This window comes from Tursiops truncatus, chromosome 2, assembly GCF_011762595.2.
Source record: "Tursiops truncatus isolate mTurTru1 chromosome 2, mTurTru1.mat.Y, whole genome shotgun sequence".
In the NCBI taxonomy this organism is placed as follows: domain Eukaryota; kingdom Metazoa; phylum Chordata; class Mammalia; order Artiodactyla; family Delphinidae; genus Tursiops; species Tursiops truncatus.
Window position 1 is genome coordinate 165,202,859 of NC_047035.1, and position 20,160 is coordinate 165,223,018.

The following is a 20,160-nucleotide window of genomic DNA, read 5'->3' on the forward strand; positions in this document are numbered from 1 at the left end:
GCTTTCTGTCTGGGGACACTTTAGGTTGTGACGCAGAGAGGGATAACCCAAACAGAGCACTGACCATCCAGCTGAGCTGAGGGTGAAGAGCTGAAGCAGCTAGAAGTTGTGGAGCGAAGTACCAAATAAAAGGAAGGTCTGTGGGAAAGAATTACGTACATCTGTGGATCTGTTGTCTACTAGTAATCCGAGCATGTGTATTGTGAAAGACCACTAAGCCAGACACAAAGTGGGAGGCTGTACGCCAGAAATTTCCCAGAGCTCACACAGGGAGATGTTTATGTCAACCAGCAGGCACAAAGAGGTTTTATTAATCACCTGGGGCATTCAGTAGCAATCAGAGAAAGGCCATGCTTCAGTCTTAAGACTAAACTAGCCCTAGAGTCAAGGCTACCCTAGATTCACCCTGACAAAGCTTAAACACAAGCTTCTAAAGAACAAAAATGGTCCACAAGGAGCTAAACTGTCTGCCAAAGGAAGTCTAACATCTGTAAAGGAAAACAGCAAAACCCAGAACTCCATGTCCAGCATTCAATCAAAAGTTACTAGACAGGTGATGATGCTGAGAGATGTGACCCATAAGCTTAAGAAAAATCAGTCAGTGGAAACCAATCAGAAATGACAGGGATAACGAGGTCATCAGCAAGGACTTTAAAACAGCTGTGATAATCATTCTCAAGGATTCAAAGAAAAACATGGACACAATGAGACCAAAAAAATGGAAGATATTTTAAAACTCTAAGTAAAACTTTCAAGAGCTGAAAAACACAATATCTCAACAGACTTAATAGAAGATTAGTCACTGCTGAAACGAAATATCAGTCAGCTTGAAAAGATAGCAATGGACATGTCCAAACTGAAGGATAGAGAAGAAAAAGTCTGAAGAAAATGAACTGAAACTTAATGGTTCTTGGGACAATATTAAGTGGTCAGGGGGAAGAGAAAATTACTAGAAGAAACAATGGCTGAAATTTTTCCAAATTTGATGAAAGCTGTAAATCTACAGACAAAAAAACTTAATAAGCTCCTAAAAGGATAAGCACAAATGTAACCACACCAAAAGCAATTGCTAAAAACCAAGAATAAAGAGAGAAATCTTAAAAGCAGCCGGGGGAGGTGGAGGACACATTACATACAGGGAAACGTAAATAAGAACACTGACTTCTCAGAGACAAAAGTTAAGTCAAAAAACAATGGCATCAACATCCTTAAAGTACTGAAAGTAAAAAACTCCTCCAGAAAATAGAGGACGCTTCCCAACTCATTTTACGAAGGCAGAATTACACTAAGAGCAAAACCAGTCAAAGATGTTGTAAGAAAAGAAAACCACAGACCAATATGCCTCATGAAAATATATGTAACAAATCCTTAACAAAGTAGGGCCAAGTGAATCCAGCAATATATAAAAAGGGTAATACATTATCCTGGATTTTACCCCAGGAGTCCAAGGTGTTTTAATATGAAAAGAATGAGTCAATGTATTTGACCTTTTTAGCAGAATAAAGAAGACAATCATATCATTTCAGTAAGTGCAGGAAAAAACGTGACAAAATTCAATACCGATGATAAAAGCACTCAGCGCTCTTGGGGTAGAAGGAAACTTTCTTAACCTGATAAAGGATGTCTGAAAATCCTACAGAAAACATTATAGTTAGTGGTGAAACACTATCACATTCTCCATAAAATCGGGACCAAGGCCAAAGAAGCCTCCTCTCACTTCTGTTTAACTCTGTACTGAATATCCTAGCAAGTGCAGTAGGGCTGGAAAAAGAAAAAATAGGCACGTGGATGGGAAAGTTAAAACTATAATTGGCATTACTCGCAAATCACAATCATGATTGTGTAATATCAAATCAAAAAAGAGGGCTTCCCTGTTGGCGCAGTGGTTGAGAGTCCACCTGCCAATGCAGGGGACGCGGGTTCATGCCCCGGTCCGGGAAGGTCCCACATGCCGTGGAGCGTCTAGGCCCGTGAGCCATGGCCGCTGAGCCTGCGTGTCTGGAGCCTGTGCTCCGCAACGGGAGAGGCCACAGCAGTGAGAGGCCTGCGTACCACAAAAAAAAAAAAAACCTTCCGGGGCCTTCTCTGGTGGTGCAGTGGTTAAGAATCCGCCTGCCAATGCAGGGGACACGGGTTCGAGCCCTGGTCCGGGAAGATCCCACATGCTGCAGAACAACCAAGCCCGTGCACCACAATTACTGAGCCTGTGCTCTAGAGCCTGTGAGCCACAACTACTGAGCCCATGTGCCACAACTACTGAAGCCCGCACGCCTAGAGCCCGTGCTCCACAACAAGAAAAGCCACCACAATGAGAAGCCCACACTGCACAGCAATGAAGAGTAGCCCCTACTCGCCGTAACTAGAGAAAGCCCACGTGCAGCAATGAAGACCCAACACAGCCAAAAATAAATTTTAAAAAAAGATGCTTCCAGAAATAAGTGAATATAAACAAGATCACCAGAATCAAGTCAATATGTAAAAACATTAAAATGTTAGTACATGCAACCTACTAAATGCATACAATAGAATGCCACTCAGCATGAAAAATAACTACTAAAACTCTCAACAGCATGGCTGGATCTCAAGAACAATATCCTGAGGGAAAGAAGCCAGACACAAAACATTTCATAGTGTGCAATTCCATTTGTATGACATTCTAGAACAGGAAAAACTAAGCTAGAGGGACAAAACACATATCGGTGGTTTCCTTGAGCTGGGGGTTAGGAGATTGCGTGCAGAGTGTCATGAAGGAATTTCCTAGGGTGAGAACAAATGTTGTCTCCCTTTTTAGTGGTGCTTGAGCTGGGGGTTAGGAGATTGCGTGCAGAGTGTCATGAAGGAATTTCCTAGGGTGAGAACAAATGTTGTCTCCCTTTTTAGAGGTGCTTCCATCAGTGTATACATTTGTCAAAACTCATTGACCTGTGCACTTAAAATGGGTATATTTTCTAGTTTGTAAACTATACCTTAAATAGAGTTTTATTAACTGGAATTTAGAATCCCTGCTAAGCAAAACTAATTGTCATGTTTTTTTGTTTGTTTGTTTGTTTATTTATTTATTTACATTTTTGCGGTACACGGGCCTCTCACTGCTGTGGCCTCTCCCGTTGCGGAGCACAGGCTCCAGACGCGCAGGCTCAGCGGCCATGGCTCACGGGCCCAGCCGCTCCCTCCACGACACGTGGGATCTTCCCGGACCGGGGCACGAACCCGCGTCCCCTGCATCGGCAGGCGGACTTTCAACCACTGCGCCACCAGGGAAGCCCTAAATGTCATGTTTTAAAGTGCTGGTGACTAGTTTATCCGAAGCATTTAGTGAGAGATGTTGGCACACTTCAGCACTGCGTTTTACACATGCTGGAAGTCCTAGAGACAGTGGTAAGGACTCCAGGCAGGGAGGGCAGGGGACCAGGGGACAGTGGCAAGAGAACCTGTGTACGTCTTTATTCCTTCATGATTAATTCGTTGTTGCCCATGTGCCAGCCAGTGTGCTATGGGAATTCCCTGTTTAGTCTCTCTCTAGCTGGCTCCAGGAAGCCCCTCTTTCTGGGAAGGAAAATCATACAGCCTGGAACTCGAGGCGAGCCTCTCCTTGCCTCCGCTTTGAGTGGAATAATGTGAGTGTGATCTGACCCTGTTACCAGTTGAATAATTTGAATATTACATGCAGGTGTGTTCTTCTGATATGGCTGTAGACATCTCAGAAATGTTATACATCTGATCCGCAGTTGATTGGACCTGCGGATGCAGAAGCGTGACTATGGAGGGTGGGCTATGAAGTTACACCCGGATTGTTGATTGCGTGGAGGGTAGGCACCCCACGCCTGCGTTGTTCAAGGGTCAACCGTATTGTCGTTCATACCTCAGGTATGTGTTGGGTACCTACTGTGTGCCAGAAACTGCTTGTGGCTGGGAAGAAAGCAGACATTGCTATGTCGTACTGTGTCTAGCAGATGGCGATTGGAAAATTACTGGGTCGAATTTGAAAGACCCTTTACTATTACTATCCCTTTTTCTGTTTTGGAGAGACACAGGGAGATTAATACATACGAACGCATTTCGTTCCAAGAGTGCATTCATAAGTCTCATGCTGATTCTGCCCCCCCCACAACTGCTGAGTGACTCTTAACAAGCATCCTAACTTCTCAGGGCCTCACTTCTCCCATCTTTCAAATTTTAAGAATTTGAAATATTCTAGCAATAATTTCTGGCTTCATAGCCACTGTCAGTATCCACTGCTGATTAGACCATAACTTCATTGGAGCTTGTCTGTGAGACTTGGGCAGGAGGGTTAGGTGCAGAGGGCCGTGCCACACAGCGCATGGCACAGTGACATCATCTGTCCATTCCTGAGCCCTTTTCTTAGACCACAGTGCTCACCCTTAGTGGCACATCAGAATCATCTAAGGGCTTTAAAAAATTCTCAGTGCCAAGGCTGCACCTCAGACCAGTTAGAATCTTTCAGGGATGGACCTCGGCATCAGTCCTTTTTGGACACATTTAATTGTCTTCTTATTTGTACCTTACGTATCCATTACCATTCACCCTCAACCCCCAAAGGAAATAGGTCTGTGGGACCTGACACATGGCATTGAACTTGAGTGTACCATTTTGATAACAGCTGATGTTACTGTGTGTGTTTAACAACTGCAGTCAGAGCAAGCCAGGGCATGCGCACTGAGCTCGAGGCATAGCTGAGCCCATGGGTTTCTACCATCCGGGAAGGAACTTTGGATACTCCATTGTCTGTTATTACCAACATTATTGCTTAACTCAGTTCATGCGTTCAACAAATATTTATCGAATGCCGGCCACGTGCCAGGCACGTGTGTCCTGGAGACTCCGTGGAGAGCAGAAATTAGCCAGGTAGAGGGAGTAGCACATGCACAGTCCCCGTGGCAGAAAGGAGGTTGGGCAGTCAGAAGAACTGAAAGGATGGTCCTGTGGCTAGAGCAGAGAAAGTGCCGGCTGCACACAGTGCAAGGAGCGGGAAAGTGCCCGCCTGCCCGACGCCTTGTGGGCAGAGCTGTAGCTGCAGAGAGCATGGGGGGAAGCCGCCGTCTGTGCATCGTCTCCAAACGTGTTGCCTTTCAGCAGTAGACTGACTGTTTTTAAGACCTTAATAAAAAGATATTCTTGGCAAGAACAGTGTGAGACCACGGTCGTGAGTCATACAGAGGAGGCAACCCAAGGGCAGCACATTTTAATTTGCTTCCCTCCCAGACAGACCAGCAGGTCCCGCCCCCAGGGTGATGCCCCCTGATAACAACGGGTCATCTGCACCGAGAGCTCGGTTCGTGCCGGGCATGACTGCAAGCACTTTATTGCTTCTCGAAGCTCCATTACCAGTCTGTGAGATAGGAACTATTACTATCCCTTTTTCTGTTTTGGAGAGACACAGGGAGATTAATACATACGAACGCATTTCATTCCAAGAGTGCGTTCATAAGTCCAATTTGTTTGTAAGTCCAAGAAAGTTAGCCTAGGTACCCAACTAACACAATCGGCTATATAATACTGTACTGTAATAGGTTTATAATACATTTCACACAAATAATACATTAAAAAAAACAAAAAAAATAATTTTTTTTTTTTTTTTTTTTGTGGTACTTGGGCCTCTCACTGTTGTGGCCTCTCCCGTTGCGGAGCATAGGCTCCGGACACGCAGGCTCAGCGGCCATGGCTCACGGGCCCAGCCAATCCGCAGCATGTGGGATCTTCCCAGACTGGGGCACGAACCCGTGTCCCCTGCATCGGCAGGTGGACTCTCAACCACTGCGCCACCAGGGAAGCCCAAAGAAAACATTTTTTTTTTCAAAGAAAACATTTTTAATCTTACAGTACAGTACCCTGAAAAGTACAGTAGTCCAGTACAACAGTTGGCATACAGGGGCACGTCCACATCTTTGAAAGTTCACAACTTGAAGATTTGTGTGTAGGGGACTTACTGTAACATAATCACACTAATTTCCCACTAAGTGGGAAAACTCGGAAGTGAACCCAGGCAGCCTCTCTCTGGATGGCCGCTTGACCGTGGTGCCATGTTGATGTTCGAACATGAGGTGGTTTCGCTTGAGTGGTTCGCGTTGAAACGTTTTATTTTATTCAGAGAAAATGGAAGCCATGATGAGGTTTCAAGTGGGTAGTAGGTAACACGGTCAGATGGTATTTCCGCTCTGTTTGCACAGATGATGGACAGTTGACAGAGGCATCATTATCCCTACGAGGTGATACACAGTGCACGAAACCAGAAAATGAAGAAAACAATAACAGCTAATTGAAATTTCAGGGGAACTTTAGATAATAGAATAGGTATAATATAATTACTGGTTTTGAGGCTGATTGAATGAACTCACTTGATGCATGTACTGTCAGAAAATTGTCCTGCCCCAGGAAAGCACTTAACGCCTTGTTGGAAACAGGACTCAAGTGTTTGGCTAGATTGTTGTGAAGCGTGGATTCAAACTCACACATCCTATAGTCTGGGGTGAGAAACAAGAGTGCTCTGGAAACTACATGGAAAATTATATGGAAATTGTGGTCTTATGTATGCAAGCAAGCTACGTATAATCCAGGGAAATTAGTTAATTGCCAAGAGCCTTGGGCTCGTCTGGAAATTATCATTGCCACCGTCAACATCAAGTTCTGTGTTTTGGGAGTTTTTAATTTTTTTTTTTATTGAAGTATAGTTGATTTAAAGTGTTGTGCCCATCTCTGCTGTACAGCAAAGCGACTCAGTTATACACACACACATTCTTTTTTTAATATATTCTTTTCCATTATGATTTATCACAGGATATTGAATATAGTTCCCTGTGCTATACAGTAGGACCTTGTTGTTTATCCATCCTCTATATAATATTGAATAGTTTACATCTACTAATCCCAAACCCCCAGTCCTTCCCTCTGCCACATCCTCAAGTACTGTGTTTTGATGGTCTGTGATTACAGGGCATTTGGTCCATGGACCCATTAACAGGAGGGACACAGATTCTCTTTTAACTGATACGCTGAAGTAGTCCACGCTCTAATCAACTTTCGTTGAGTACCTTTCTGTACCAAACAGTATCTCATTTAATTTTCAGAATAGCCCTGGCAAAGGAAGTGAATCCCCATCCTTAGAGATAAGGAATGTGCCCAAAGTCTCTCAGTGCATCCGGGAGAGGGTGTAGGGTTTGATCCAAAGTCAGCTTGGCTCCACAGCTGGTACTCTTGGCTCTCGCTAGGAAAACATGTCAGTGAGACTTTACACCCATTACCAGGATGCACTACCAGCGTACAGAAAGGACCCTGTTTTTTTTTGGCAGACAGGGACGTGGAAGTCTGGTTGTCAGTTGACTGCTAAAACTTGGACGTTGGCTGAAGCCGCAAGATTATATACGGTCTGTGCTCCCTTCCCTCTCTCACTGAAATAAAGAGAGATTCAGCTGTGGGGCTCTTTATCCAAACCCGCGCCTGGAGCGTGTCAGGCACCCCCGGCACCCCCGTGGCAGCCCTCAGAGCCAACGGAGGGTGGTTTCTTTTGTCCAACAGCTGCAGAACCAGGAGCTGCTGAGGGCGATGATGAGGAAGGCTGAGCAGGAAATCAACAGCAAAGTGATTGAAACGTTGAAGAGACTGGAGGACCCTGTGCAGCGACAGCGGGTCCTGGTGGAACAGGAGAGGCAGAAGTACCTGCACGAGGAGGAAAAGGTTGTCCGGAAGTTGTGGTGAGTGCAGTCCCTTGTTGCGTGCTTAGCTGCTCAACCTGGAAGGCAAGCCTGTCTTTGCCAAGGAGGAGGCCCTTCCTAGACGGTGTTCTGAGCCTCTTTCTTTATTGAGCACCTACTGTGTACAGTTAGAGTTCTGCTGGTTCTGGGTATCCATGGACACTTAGCTAGTGCCCCTCCATCCAGGCCCAGGAAATTCAACAATCCTTGGGAGTCTGAGCTAGTCTCTTTTTCTTTTTAATTATATATATTTTTTGCAGTATGCGGGCCTTTCACTGTTGTGGCCTCTCCCGTTGCGGAGCACAGGCTCCGGACGCGCAGGCTCAGCAGCCATGGCTCACGGGCCCAGCCGCTCCGCGGCATGTGGGATCCTCCCAGACCGGGGCACGAACCCGCGTCCCCTGCATCGGCAGGCAGACTTTCAACCACTGCGCCACCAGGGAAGCCCTGAGCTAGTCTCTTTGAAGCCGGAGCATCACACTGTTCTATAGGGCTTGGCAACGCCTAAAATTAAGAGGAGCCAGTTGCACAATCCAATGATAAATGGGAAGTCTGCATTTAATCTCAATAAATTAAAACTAATAGCCAAAATAACACAGCGCCAAAGTTATCCTCCTATTATTCAACGGTAGTTAAAATCACAAAAGAAGAATTTAAATGTAAAGTATGTCTGATCCAGAATGAAAGATGCTTCCTTGAATGTTACCCATCTTCTGTGAGGTTCTTATTGAAAGCATCTATCAAGTCCCACTATTGAAATGAGCAGAGTTTTATTACGCCCCAGTCACTGGGGCAGGCCCATCTTTTATGTTAATGTATGTTTTGTTATGCAATGAAGATTTATCATAGAATAATTTCACCTTTTAGTATAATGAATAATCATTTGCGTGGGTTCTTCTAGTGTTGGTATTTTTTTTGTTTCATAAAGGCTTTTTTTAAAATTATTTTTTAAATGTTTTATAGTTTTTAAAGGTTATACTCCATTTATAGTTATTACAAAATATTGGCTTTATTCCCCATGTCGTGCAGTACATCCTTGTACCCTATCTTTCACCCACTAGTTTGTACCTCTGACTCCCCGACCCTTACATTCCCCCCTCCCCGCCTCACTGGTAACCACTAGTTTGTTCTCTGTACCTGTGAGTCTGTTTCTTTTCTGTTATATCCACTAGTTAGTTGTATTTTTTAGATTCCACCTATAAGTGATATCATACAGTACTTGTCTTTCTCTGACTTGTTTCACTTAGCATAATGCCCTCCAAGTCCATCCATGTTGCTGCAAATGGCAAAATTTTCACTCTTTTTTATGGCTGAGTAGTATTCCATTGTATATAGGTAATTCTCTCGTTTCTTGGAAAGCTTAAACCTCCCAAAATGGGACTGTAGGGGAGCAGCTTCCAAATTCTTTTCATGACCAGAATCACCAGAAGCCTACAACACGATGGAGAGTGCTGTGCTCTGTCACCTATTTGATATTTGAGGTGTAGCTTATGTCACCTCATATGCCAACCCAATGTGCCTGATTAGAATTAGAATACCCCTCTCAGTAGCAGTCTAGAGGAAGAAATCACTTTGAGTTATTATTTTCCTGAAGAAGAGAATTTGACGACCATGCATCATCTCAAGAGTAGCCTCTGGGGCTTCCCTGGTGGCACAGTGGTTGAGAGTCCGCCTGCCGATGCAGGGGACATGGGTTCGTGCCCCGGTCTGGGAAGATCCCACATGCCACGGAGTGGCTGGGCCCGTGAGCCATGGCCGCTGGGCCTGCGCGTCTGGACCTGTGCTCCGCAACGGGAGAGGCCACAACAGTGAGAGGCCCACGTACCGCAAAAAAAAGAGCAGCCTCTAAATTTTTATTTAGTTCATGCCTTTATAGACAGACAGTTAATCACCCACCATGAGGTAAAAAGGCTATTATTTGTCTGAAACATTTCTGCGACAGCCCGATTGTCTACAACTACATGTCAAGGTTCTTCTTGAAAAGTTCTTTTAAAAAAACATAGCCTTTTAATATTTTTATAGAATTGCCAATTATTTTTCCTTCCAGCTTAATTGAGATGTAATTGTCATACATCACTGTAAGAGTTTAAGTACAGCGTAATGATTTGACTTACACACATCTTGCAACTATGGCCACAGTAAGTTTAGTGAACATCCATCATCTCATAAAGATACAAAATTAAAGAAATAGAAAAAAACATTTTTTCCTTCTGATAAGAACTCAGGATTTCCTCTCTTAACAGCTTTCATATATATAACCTACAGCAGTGCTAATTATATTTATCGTGTTGTACATTACACCCCCGAGTACTTATTTATATTATAACTGGAAGTTTGTACTTTTCTCAACCTGCTGCCTACCCGAGCACACTCAAGGCTCTGGCAGTGGACTAGATGTTCGCTTACTGCCACCTAGTGGTTCTTCAAATCAAAGCTCTTTTCCTGTTTCTTTTTCTGTTGTTGGGTTTACAGGCAAACTGCAAGGATGCACCCCATCTAGGGCCGAGGCGACAGGATGTTATTATTGGTGTGTTTGTTGACGTAGGAGACCTTAATTTAGTTCTATTGGAACTGGCAGTACCCTAAGAGGTGTGTGTAAGTGTGTGCACACACCCCCCAGAAATCAGATCTGTGATCATTTCTTCTCTTTGTAGCCTGGAGAGGACACTCAATCCTTATTGACAGGACAATTGGTATAAACCAGAGGTTCTCGGTCAGGGGCAAGTTCGTTCCCCTCCCCTAAGGACATTTAACAGTGCCTGCCGACATTCTTGTTTGTCACAAGTAGGGGAGGTCGCTGCTGGCATCTATCATCAATGGGTGTTGAATTTTGTCAAAAGCTTTTTCTGCATGTATTGAGATGATCATATGTTTTTATTCTTCAATTTGTTCATGTGGTGTATCGCACTGATTGATGTGTGGATATTAAAGAATCCTTGCATCCCTGGGATACTTGATCATGGTGTATGATCCTTTTAATGTGCTGTTGGATTCGGTTGGCTAGTATTTTGTTGAGGATTTTTGCGTCTATGTTCATCAGTGATATTGGCCTGTAATTTTCTTTTTTGTGGTATCTTTGCCTGGATTTGGTAGCAGGGTAATGGTGGCCTCATAGAATGAGTCTGGGAGTGTTCCTTCCTCTGCAATTTTTGGAAATAGTTTCAGGAGGATAGGTGTTAACTCTTCTCTAAATGTTTGATAGAATTCACCTGTGAAGCCATCTGGTCCTGGACTTTTGTTTGTTGGAAGATTTTTAATCACAGATTCAATTTCAGTGCTTGTGACTGGTCTGTTCATATTTTCTGTTTCTTCCTGGTTCAGTCTTGGAAGGTTGTACCTTTGTAAGAATTTGTCCCTCTTCTAGGTTGTCCAATTTGTCGGCATGTAGTTGCTGCTCCTGGCATCTAGTGTGTTGAGGCCAGGGGCACTGCTAAACATCCTACAGTGCATAGGACAGGCCCCACACACACAGAAAAGAGTTACCTGAGCCCAAAGGCCAAGTGCCAAGGTTGAGAAGCCGGACCTAAAGCCGTCCGGGCTCCTCTTTCTGCCCCCTCCGTCCCTCTTTCTCCTCTGTCACATCGCAGAGTGCACACACCCTCCCTTAGTTGGCATCAGCAACACTGAAAACGAAGAGTGGGTCCTTGGTCAGACAGGTGGCCAACCTGGGCCCCCCCGTGGACAGCCCCAGGAAGACGGCCTCGCACCTGCCTCATACCACAGCAGAGTACCTGCCTCATACCACCGCAGAGTATCTTAAGCCAAACCAAGCTACTCCTGTACCAGCTGCTTCCGTCGCCTCCGTGGGCGTGGAGGGAGCGGCCAGGACGCGGTGCAGGAGGGGAGGCCAGGCGGTGAGGCTCAGGGGTCCCTCTGCTCCTGCACTGTCCTTATTGAAGGCCCCAGCATTCACTCCATCTGTGGTTTGCGCTCCCCACAGTGACCTGGAAGACTTCGTTGAAGATTTAAAGAAGGACTCTGCCTTGGCCAGCCGCGTGGTTACTCTAAAAGACGTGGAAGACGGGGCTTTCCTCCTGCACCAGGTGGGAGAGGCAGTAGCTTCCCTGAAAGGTGAGTGTCCTCCTTGCGGCGGGGAGGAGTCTGAAGCTTGTTTCCTGGGGTGTTTGAAAATCCATCAGACGGTGAAGGATTCATTCATGCACATGGGCAGGTACTCATCCAACACCTCCGTGTGCCAGGCACTGTTCTGGGCACTTGGGATACATCACTGCCTGTCTTCTGGGAGCTGATACTTTAGTGGTGGCTGTAATATTTAGGACTGAATGACTCTTAAGACTCTTAAGTACGGTGCACCAGGCACCTGTACCAAATTCATTAAACACAACCCAAGGGCCTTGTGAGCTTATCCCAGATATACAGGCAGGAAATGAGGCCTGGGGCTCTGCCTTGGCCCAGGTCACGCTGGGCCCAGCTCGGCCTCAAGGCACGTGAGCTGCCCTGTGGTGGGTGAACCCCGTGCTTCTCAGCCCTGTCCAGAGTTGGGGCTCGGCACAGGGGGCTTGCTGCTCTGGCTTTTTCATATAGCTCACCAGCTGCTCTTGGCCCGCAGGAGAATTTCCAACCTTACAAAACAAGATGCGAGCCATCCTGCGCATAGAAGTGGAGGCCGTGCGGTTTCTGAAGGAGGAGCCGCACAGGCTGGACAGTCTCCTGCAGAGAGTGCGAGGCATGACCGACGCCCTGACCATGCTGCGCAGGTGACCGCAGCTTCCTGGGCTGGTGGGGGGGCGGGGCTGGGGTGAGAACTGATAGTTTGACGCCAGACTTCTTGTTGGTTCTGATCTCACAGCCAGGCAGTCAGCCGTATTTGGACATTGTCTGCTCCAGCCCTGGTGGTGGTAGGTGTCAAGAATATAATAATAAACAGGACCCCTGCCCTTATAAAACTTCCTTTCCCACGTGGGAAACAGACACGACTACCACACATGAACCACTTCCCAGTCTTCCCAGTAGTGGCAGTCCTGAATTTTCCTTTTTTTTTTTAAGTAGAACTTGGAAATTACAAAGATGTTACCCCTTAGATCTTGGACCAGATTTGAGAGCAGGTCACAAGCAGAATATAAATTCTTGGGAGAATTTTAATCACTAATAATCTTTAATCACTATAATCTTTTGATCAGGTTTGTAGGAGAAATATGTGAAACGTGCAGTTGACTTTTAGATGAATTATTAACTATATTCTTGTACCAGTGACGTCAAAAAGAACCTCTTTTGAGATGCTAAGACTACAGAGCGCACTATAATCACCTGTGTAAGTTCCAGGATGCCAAAAATAATCTGAATTAGAACAACAAGAGGCCTCTTCCTGCAGAGACCTCGTCTGCCTGGGCACAGGAAGAAGTTGTACCCGAATTGCACTTTCTCACAGGTTCCCTCATTTAAAATTGCCAGAGTGAACTTTTCCTTCCCGTAGGATAAAAATATGTTCAAAGAATTCTTAACTAAGCTCTTACCTAAATGTGGTAACCCACCCACAAAGCCTAAAGCAAACCATCCTTATTAAGTGTTTAAAGAGGGAGCAGGCTGGCTGGTAACGTTGCCCACCCTCCCTTCTCTTCCCTGAAAAACAATTTTTAAAAAATTTTAGAGCCAGCACAGATGAAGCTCAGTATTTGTCTTATCTCCATCTAAAAACAGATGGGATTGTGTGTCTTGAATGTTATAGGACTTTGTGTCCCGTAAATGCTCAGTGGTGGGAATGATAGATAAAGCCAGTTAAGTAACTTTAACAATGAAATATTAGCTGCTCATCACAGGCCTTTATACTATTGATCTTTCCTTGGTATCTTCCCGGTGTAACATGCTGTACGCAGCACTGTGGAAGACACAAGAAGGAAGGTAGGAATATGCACGACCCCAAGGACAGGCACATGTCCTGGTGCCTGATAGAGAAGACAGAGCGGGTGACAGTCACAGTTCAGAGCAACTTAGCGGCTTGGGAAGATGCTGAAGGGATTTGGTACATGCTGAATTTGAGGTGCTGGAAGGATAGCAAAACAGAGCTGCCCATGAGGCACTTAGAGTTAAGGGAGTCCCTGCCTAACTCGGAGGGAGGAGAGGTTTAGAGTTGGAAGTCGCCTTCATGAAGGTGATTACTGAAAATGGAAGCGATACCTATGATAGAATGAGAAGGAAAGGAGGAAAGAGACCCTTAGGGATTTGGGATTGAAGGGACGGGGTAGGTAAAGAGCAAAAGAAACAAGTGAGTAGAAGAGGAGAGTCGTAGAAAGCAATGTCTTCTTTCCAATCAAAAAAAAAAGCATTTTGCTAAGAAGGGAATGAGGGACTAATTAAAAGGTATGGGTCGGTGCCATGTGTGACAAAGTCTTACATGTAACTACATTGATCGTAGCACCGAGCCCTGAGGAAGACATTGAACAGCACTGTCACCGTCACTATTATAATCTCCAGAAAAGTATCTGAGGCTCACAGAGGTGAAGTTCCCGGCCTTGCAGAGCTAGAACAGGGCAGAACCGATACTCAAACACAAGCCTGTCTGTCCCCGAAGGTCATGTCTTTGCCGCTGGACCATGGGTGGAGGTGGACAGACAGAATCAATGACCCCGCCCCCCAAGCAGAGGAGGACTAACCCGGCGGTTAGATTCGAAGTCACTCGTGATGTTGCAGAAAGGCTGCCCAAGTCCGGGTGGGGCAGCCAGATGGCACCAGGCTGAGCTGTAGGAAGAGCAAAGCAAAGGGAACTGGCATATAAACCACCTCCCAAGACGTGGAGCAGTGAAAGGAGGAGAGAATGGAGGGTTTAGGAAGCTTTGGGTTAGAACCGAGCATCTAGGAGAGCTGCCCAGGCCTGGATCGGGTGCAGGAGTTACTGTTAGAATCGTGTGTCCACTTGATGTCACCACCCCCCAGTCTGGACACGACAGTGCACGTGGAAAGGGAAAGACAGACCATGTCCTGAGGGAAAAAGTAGGCAAGCAGCTGCCGGAGATAACAAGGAGGCAGTTAGGTTGCTATGGGAACCCTCAACTCTAAGCTGCTACTCCGGGTTTTAGAATCTTAATTTTGCAACACAATCGTGTCTGGCTTTGGGATGACACAGCACTCGAGCATACCATGCGACTAAAATGCACATTACCTGGTTCACCAGTTCATGCTGCTGTGCGTGGTTTCTCCCAGGCATGTCACTGATGGGCTCTTGAAAGGCACAGATGCAGCCCAGGCCGCACAGTATGTCGTGATGGAAAAGACCACGGCCGCAGAAGTCCTGAAGGCCCAGGAGGAGGCTCCCCGCGCCTCGGGCCAGCCCCTCCCCGGTGCGGGCGTCCCTGGCGACGTGAAGTCGGAAGTGGTGCCCTTGACGGTTCACCACGCTCAGAGCTCTCCTGTGGTCATCCAGCCGTCCCAGCTCTCCTCCGCGCTGCTGAACCCTGCCCAGCACTTGCCAGGGGGGCCCGGGCCTCACCCGGCCAGCCCTCCCGCTGTCACACAGGAGGTGACCTCAGCTCTGCAGTCCCCGCAGATGCCCGGGAATGGTTCCTCCGTGCAGAACCTGTTCATGGACGAAATCCACAGTGTGAGTGCCAAGAACAGGGCAGTGTCTATCGAGGTAGAGTCCTATTTCCATTTTTCGTAATTCCATAAAGGAGGAAAGGATGTGGTCCTTTCCTTCCAAGAGTGTGTACAGTCTGGTTGTGGAGATAATGCATATATGTATCAAAGATACATTTTTATCAAAAATATATATAACTATTTTATATACATATCGGTTTTTTTAAACTGTGAATGGGTTTCAATGGCCAGGTTGAGAGAGAGGCCATCAGATTTCAGACAAGGCTCAGGCGCCCGACCTGTAGGAAGGTGAGGCAGTGGTGTGCTGCTAAGTGTGGAACAACCGGCATTCTGATGGGAGAAGCCTCATTTGTAGTGTCTGCCAGCTTCTGTGGTGCAAAGGCTCCCACCATTGCTGACATCAGTGACCATGCCGGTGGGAAGAAGGGTGACACTCAGCCCTCCCGAGCCAGTATGAGCTGGGGAGGGTTTGCCAGTGACCTTGAAAATGAAGTAGAATCTGGGTAAGCAGAGGGTGGGAAGAACATTCTAGGATAGCGGGATCCTGGGGCAAAGGCTGGACCTTGGATAAACCAGTTTAAGTGGAACAAGAAGGAGGAGATAAGGCTGGCAGAACAGGCTGGAAGCTGGTTTGGGGCAGCTGGCTCACCATTCCCATGGAGCCAAGGTTCATTTCATGGGTATCAGAGAAATGCTGTAGCTTGGACCAGTGATAAAAAAAATGGCATCTTCAGAAAATTAATCTGGAAACAATAGGCAGAATAGATTAAGGTAGTGGGTCTCGAATTAAGGGTGCAGGATAGGAAGTTGTTACAGAAGTCTCAGAAGGAAGGAGAAAGAAGGTCTCAAGGTCACATAATATAGAGAGAAAACTTGCTGTGTTCTTAAATATTCTTTTCAAGAGCTGGTGTAGGTGCTCAGGCAGCACATTGTGTTTCCCTGGCTCTCTCCTTCCTCTTCCCTAAAATGTTTCCTCCACTCATCACTGTGTCCTTAGCCACCTGGTCCTAAGCATTCCTGCCTCTCTTGCAAGTCAGCAGCAGATAACTCTGGTTTCAGGAGGAGATGGACCTCTTAAAACCACTAAGGCCACAGTCACGGCCACTGGGCCTCTGAACACTAGGTAGCTCCCCTCTGCTCCAGAGTCAGTGGCTGTGCCCCCTAATCCAAGTTAGCTGCTTACAAAGTGCATAAGATGGGGTGGAGTGTGATTGGCTGATGATGATTCTGCCTATCAGAGTCAGGGAGGGGACCAAAAACATATTTCCTCCTGAAAATTAGTGGATTTACCACTTCAAACATCTCTACGTTTAAAGGATGTCAGTAGGATGATTCTTCTATTGAAAAAATGTCTATTGAGAACCCACTAGGCATAGTTACCATTGTTACGTGTATATTTTAAGTAAGTTTTGATGGCACACTTACAAGTCATCTCTGAAATGCTCTGATCCACGATAAGGAGGCCTGAGTCTTCCTGACAGCTCTGCTACGGCGCTTCATCCACTCCAAAGATGTTACTGAGTCCTAGTATGTGCCAGGCCTTCATAGGCTCTGGGGTTGGCAGTGAACAGAAGGGACCAAGGCCAGGCTCTGGTGATAATAAGTGCTACGAAGGAAAACTAGAGGAGGATAAGGATGGTGACAGTGGTGGCTGTTACTCATAGCGAGTGAATCTCGGGCAGATCCTTCGTCTCACTGGGCCCCAGTGTTCTCGCGTGTAAAATAGATTGATTCCGTGATCTCCTGGGTCTTCTCCGACCCTGACATTATGGGGTTCCACTAATCCTGGTGCTCATTTCCACTCTGTCCTCCTGCAATGATTAATGTGGCATCTCAAAATCACAGGAAAATGCTCTTTAAAAAAATGTCCGGGTATTTAAAAATGCATTTTATATATTTCTCCCTCCTGTAGAACCTGATGGAGCTTAGAGATATCTCAATAGCCCCTCATTTTGTAAACAGGAGAATGTGACCTAGAAGATCATACAGCAATTCTTTGACAGCAGTGGAACTAAGACATAGGATTAGTGAGTGTTTTGGTGTTTGTTTCTGTTTCTTTGAACATCTCCTCAGTGTAGAAAAACAAAACCTTAGTTATGGGATACATGCCTTTGAATGCATATATCCCTGTGTCCCTGCCGTGAGTGCTGGCGAGTATGTAGTAAGTGCTCAGTAATAAGTGAATGAATGAATGGTTGGGTTTCTGAGCGCGCTTCTCTGTGAGCGAATACTACTTGGGCTTCAGTGGCAGCCTGTTTAAAACATGTGGCAGACAGCACAAGGGTCAGGTTTGTCTGATGTGCGGAAGTGTCCCTGGACACAGAAACCAGAGCTTCACTTTACCAACACTTCAACTGTGTTATACTTCCTCCCACCCCGACATGCAATCTCAAAACTTTCTTTACTTGCTGTTGTCCTTCAGAAAGCAGAAAGGAAATGGGAAGAGAAAAGGCAAAATCTGGACCACTATAACGGAAAAGAGTTTGAGAAGCTCCTAGAAGAAGCCCAGGCCAATATTATGAAGTCAATTCCAAACCTGGAGATGCCGCCAGCCTCGGGCCCACAGCCAAAGGGCGATGCTCCAGTGGACAAGCTAGAACCTTCAGGTAAGGCGCTACCAGAGCTTTGTGGGCTGCTCACCCTCGGGTCAGTGCGGTGCCGCCCACATAGGCACAACCTCTCACTTCCTAAAAACCTCATCAATTAAAAGAAGAAAAGTAATTGGAGAAGCAAGCCCCAGGGGTCCCTAGAGCCTCCCTACTAGTTTTTGTTGTTTTATTGACTACTACTTTTTAGTTATAAACATAGTAGGGAAACTGTTCTGCGTTAGGAATCTACAACAATGCTCACTAAGGAAAAATGTAGCTCCCCAGTTTCTGCCTTTCCTACGAATTTATGACCCTTCACAGCACCAGCTGGGAGAATATGAGACCTGCATTTAAATTGAGAGGTTTTCTTAGAAAACGTCAGCTTTTATAGGGATATTAGATCACAAGGAGAAATCGCATTTTTTAAATCAAAATTATTAGATGGTATATTTAACCAACCGAAACTATGGAAATTAAGCATCAGTGTGTCGATAATAATACAAAAAAGCTGTTAAAAAACTTAACCTGCTAAATCTTCAACCAATTACAAACCGTGTGCCTTATTCTCATCTTAAAATTACGGACAGTGTATCTCAAGTTGGTCAAAGAGGGAGCCCTTGTCATTACACATGAGAGGGAGACCAGAGCCCACCTCCAGAGCCCATCAGCCTGTGCCCGTCCCCAGAGGCAGCCATCCCGAGGCCAAGCTGCTGGCCTAGGACAAGACACGTCCCAGTGGTGCTGGTGCCCTGTAACCTGGCACCCTCTACATAAGACAGGGACCGCCCACTACAAACAATCACTGGCTTGTCACCCTGATGACTTAGCCAAAGCTTCGTTACAACTTTCAGCAGGAAGTCCTCAAGCACCTCCTCTAAACAACTCTGTTTCAGTTGCTCAGAAAAGACACACACACTCCTGGGAGGCCAGGCAGGCCTGTGTGTCCCCAGAGTTCGGACAGAGGCCAGCTGGAAGCTCTGATCCCGAATTTCTTGTTTTACCACTTTTGTAAGCTCTTAGAGTGTTGGTAAAAGGCTGAAGTGAAGAATGTTGGTAAAGGGCAGGAGTGAAGCTCTTTCCGTTTTGAGAGAGAAATGCCTTTTGGGGGGCATTTTTCTGGGGAAAGCTCAGCAGACAGCTTCATCTCCCAACCTTTGGTGTCAATACTGATTTGTAATTCTCTCATTTCTGCATTTGCTGCCTCCTTTTCCTAGCAGAGAACCTTTTCTAACCACATAACCGTGACCAAAATGATCCACTTTCTCCCTGACTTGTCCACTGACACCTTCTGCCTCTGGCTCTTCCTGGGCCAGATTCTACTCTAACCTCCTCTCCATGAATCCTTCCTGCCAACACTGCTTTCCAGACTCAGGGATGAAGGCTCTGCAAGCCATGCAGGGAGCTCTGACCCTTCATCTCTCCAAGTAACACTCAACTTTTTGGGGTAACAAGAGATTTGTTTAATAATAATAGGTAATACTTGCATAGCATTTACTATAAGCCAAGCACTCTTCTAAATGCTTTATGTATATCAAGCCCATTTGATCTTCACAACACCCTGGTGGAGATGATATTATTAGAATACACATTTAACAGATGGGAAAACTGAGGCAGAGAGAGGTTAATTAACTTGTGCAGGGCCTTTCTGCTTCAGGGCCTGTATTTTCAGTTGTTGCACTATGAAGAGAATAGAGAAATTTTTCAGTCAGATTGCATCAAGTTCCTAGAAATACATTGGACTTTCTGGATGTTATCTCGAAAGATGATTTTGCAATGACACACTGTTTTCCAGAAGACCCTCCAAATTCAGAACAGGACTTGGACAAGCTGGGGGCTAAGTCCCCGCCTCGTCCTCCCCCACCTCCACGGAGGAGCTACCTGCCAGGATCGGGGCTCACCACCACGAGGTCCGGCGATGTGGTCTACACCAGCAGGAAGGAGAGTGCCACCACAAAGGTCTGATGGGTGAAGCCCTGGTAAACTGTCTCTGGGTTCAGATGCTGCCCGTAGACAAAGTCTTCTCTGCTCTCATTTAGAACATAAAAAGTAGTGAGGCAGAGAAGAGAAGTGGAGAATAAACTAGGTCTCCAAGGAAGTGCCGTTGGACTAGGCGGCACTGTGTTCCAAGGTGACACTGAACTAGGCTCTCAGGCACCTTTAAGACGTGTAAGGAATGACCATTGCACGAAATTGCACAGATGGGAAAATGTCAGCCAGTGCTATAGGACTAGACTGAGCAACAGGAGTTGTATCCTTACTTGACTTTTAACTGTATGTGAAATGCAAATCACCAGCTACTTCCGCAGCAAAGC

The 20,160-nt window shown here is 46.1% G+C and overlaps 1 protein-coding gene across 11 annotated transcripts in view; it reads left to right on the plus strand.

Moving 5' to 3' along the window:
- KIAA1217 (KIAA1217 ortholog) overlaps positions 1 to 20,160 on the plus strand; it is a 327,363-nt gene that overhangs the window by 286,765 nt on the left and 20,438 nt on the right. For 10 of the 11 annotated variants that reach the window (XM_073801649.1, XM_019933421.3, XM_019933399.3 and 7 more), the window contains 6 exons: positions 7,534 to 7,709; positions 11,650 to 11,780; positions 12,280 to 12,427; positions 14,868 to 15,297; positions 17,683 to 17,866; positions 19,641 to 19,804. In XM_073801649.1, the coding sequence (XP_073657750.1) occupies positions 7,534 to 7,709; positions 11,650 to 11,780; positions 12,280 to 12,427; positions 14,868 to 15,297; positions 17,683 to 17,866; positions 19,641 to 19,804 (1,233 nt within the window). The remainder of the gene's footprint in view (positions 1 to 7,533; positions 7,710 to 11,649; positions 11,781 to 12,279; positions 12,428 to 14,867; positions 15,298 to 17,682; positions 17,867 to 19,640; positions 19,805 to 20,160) is intronic. The other variant, XM_019933420.3, reaches the window with a different exon arrangement.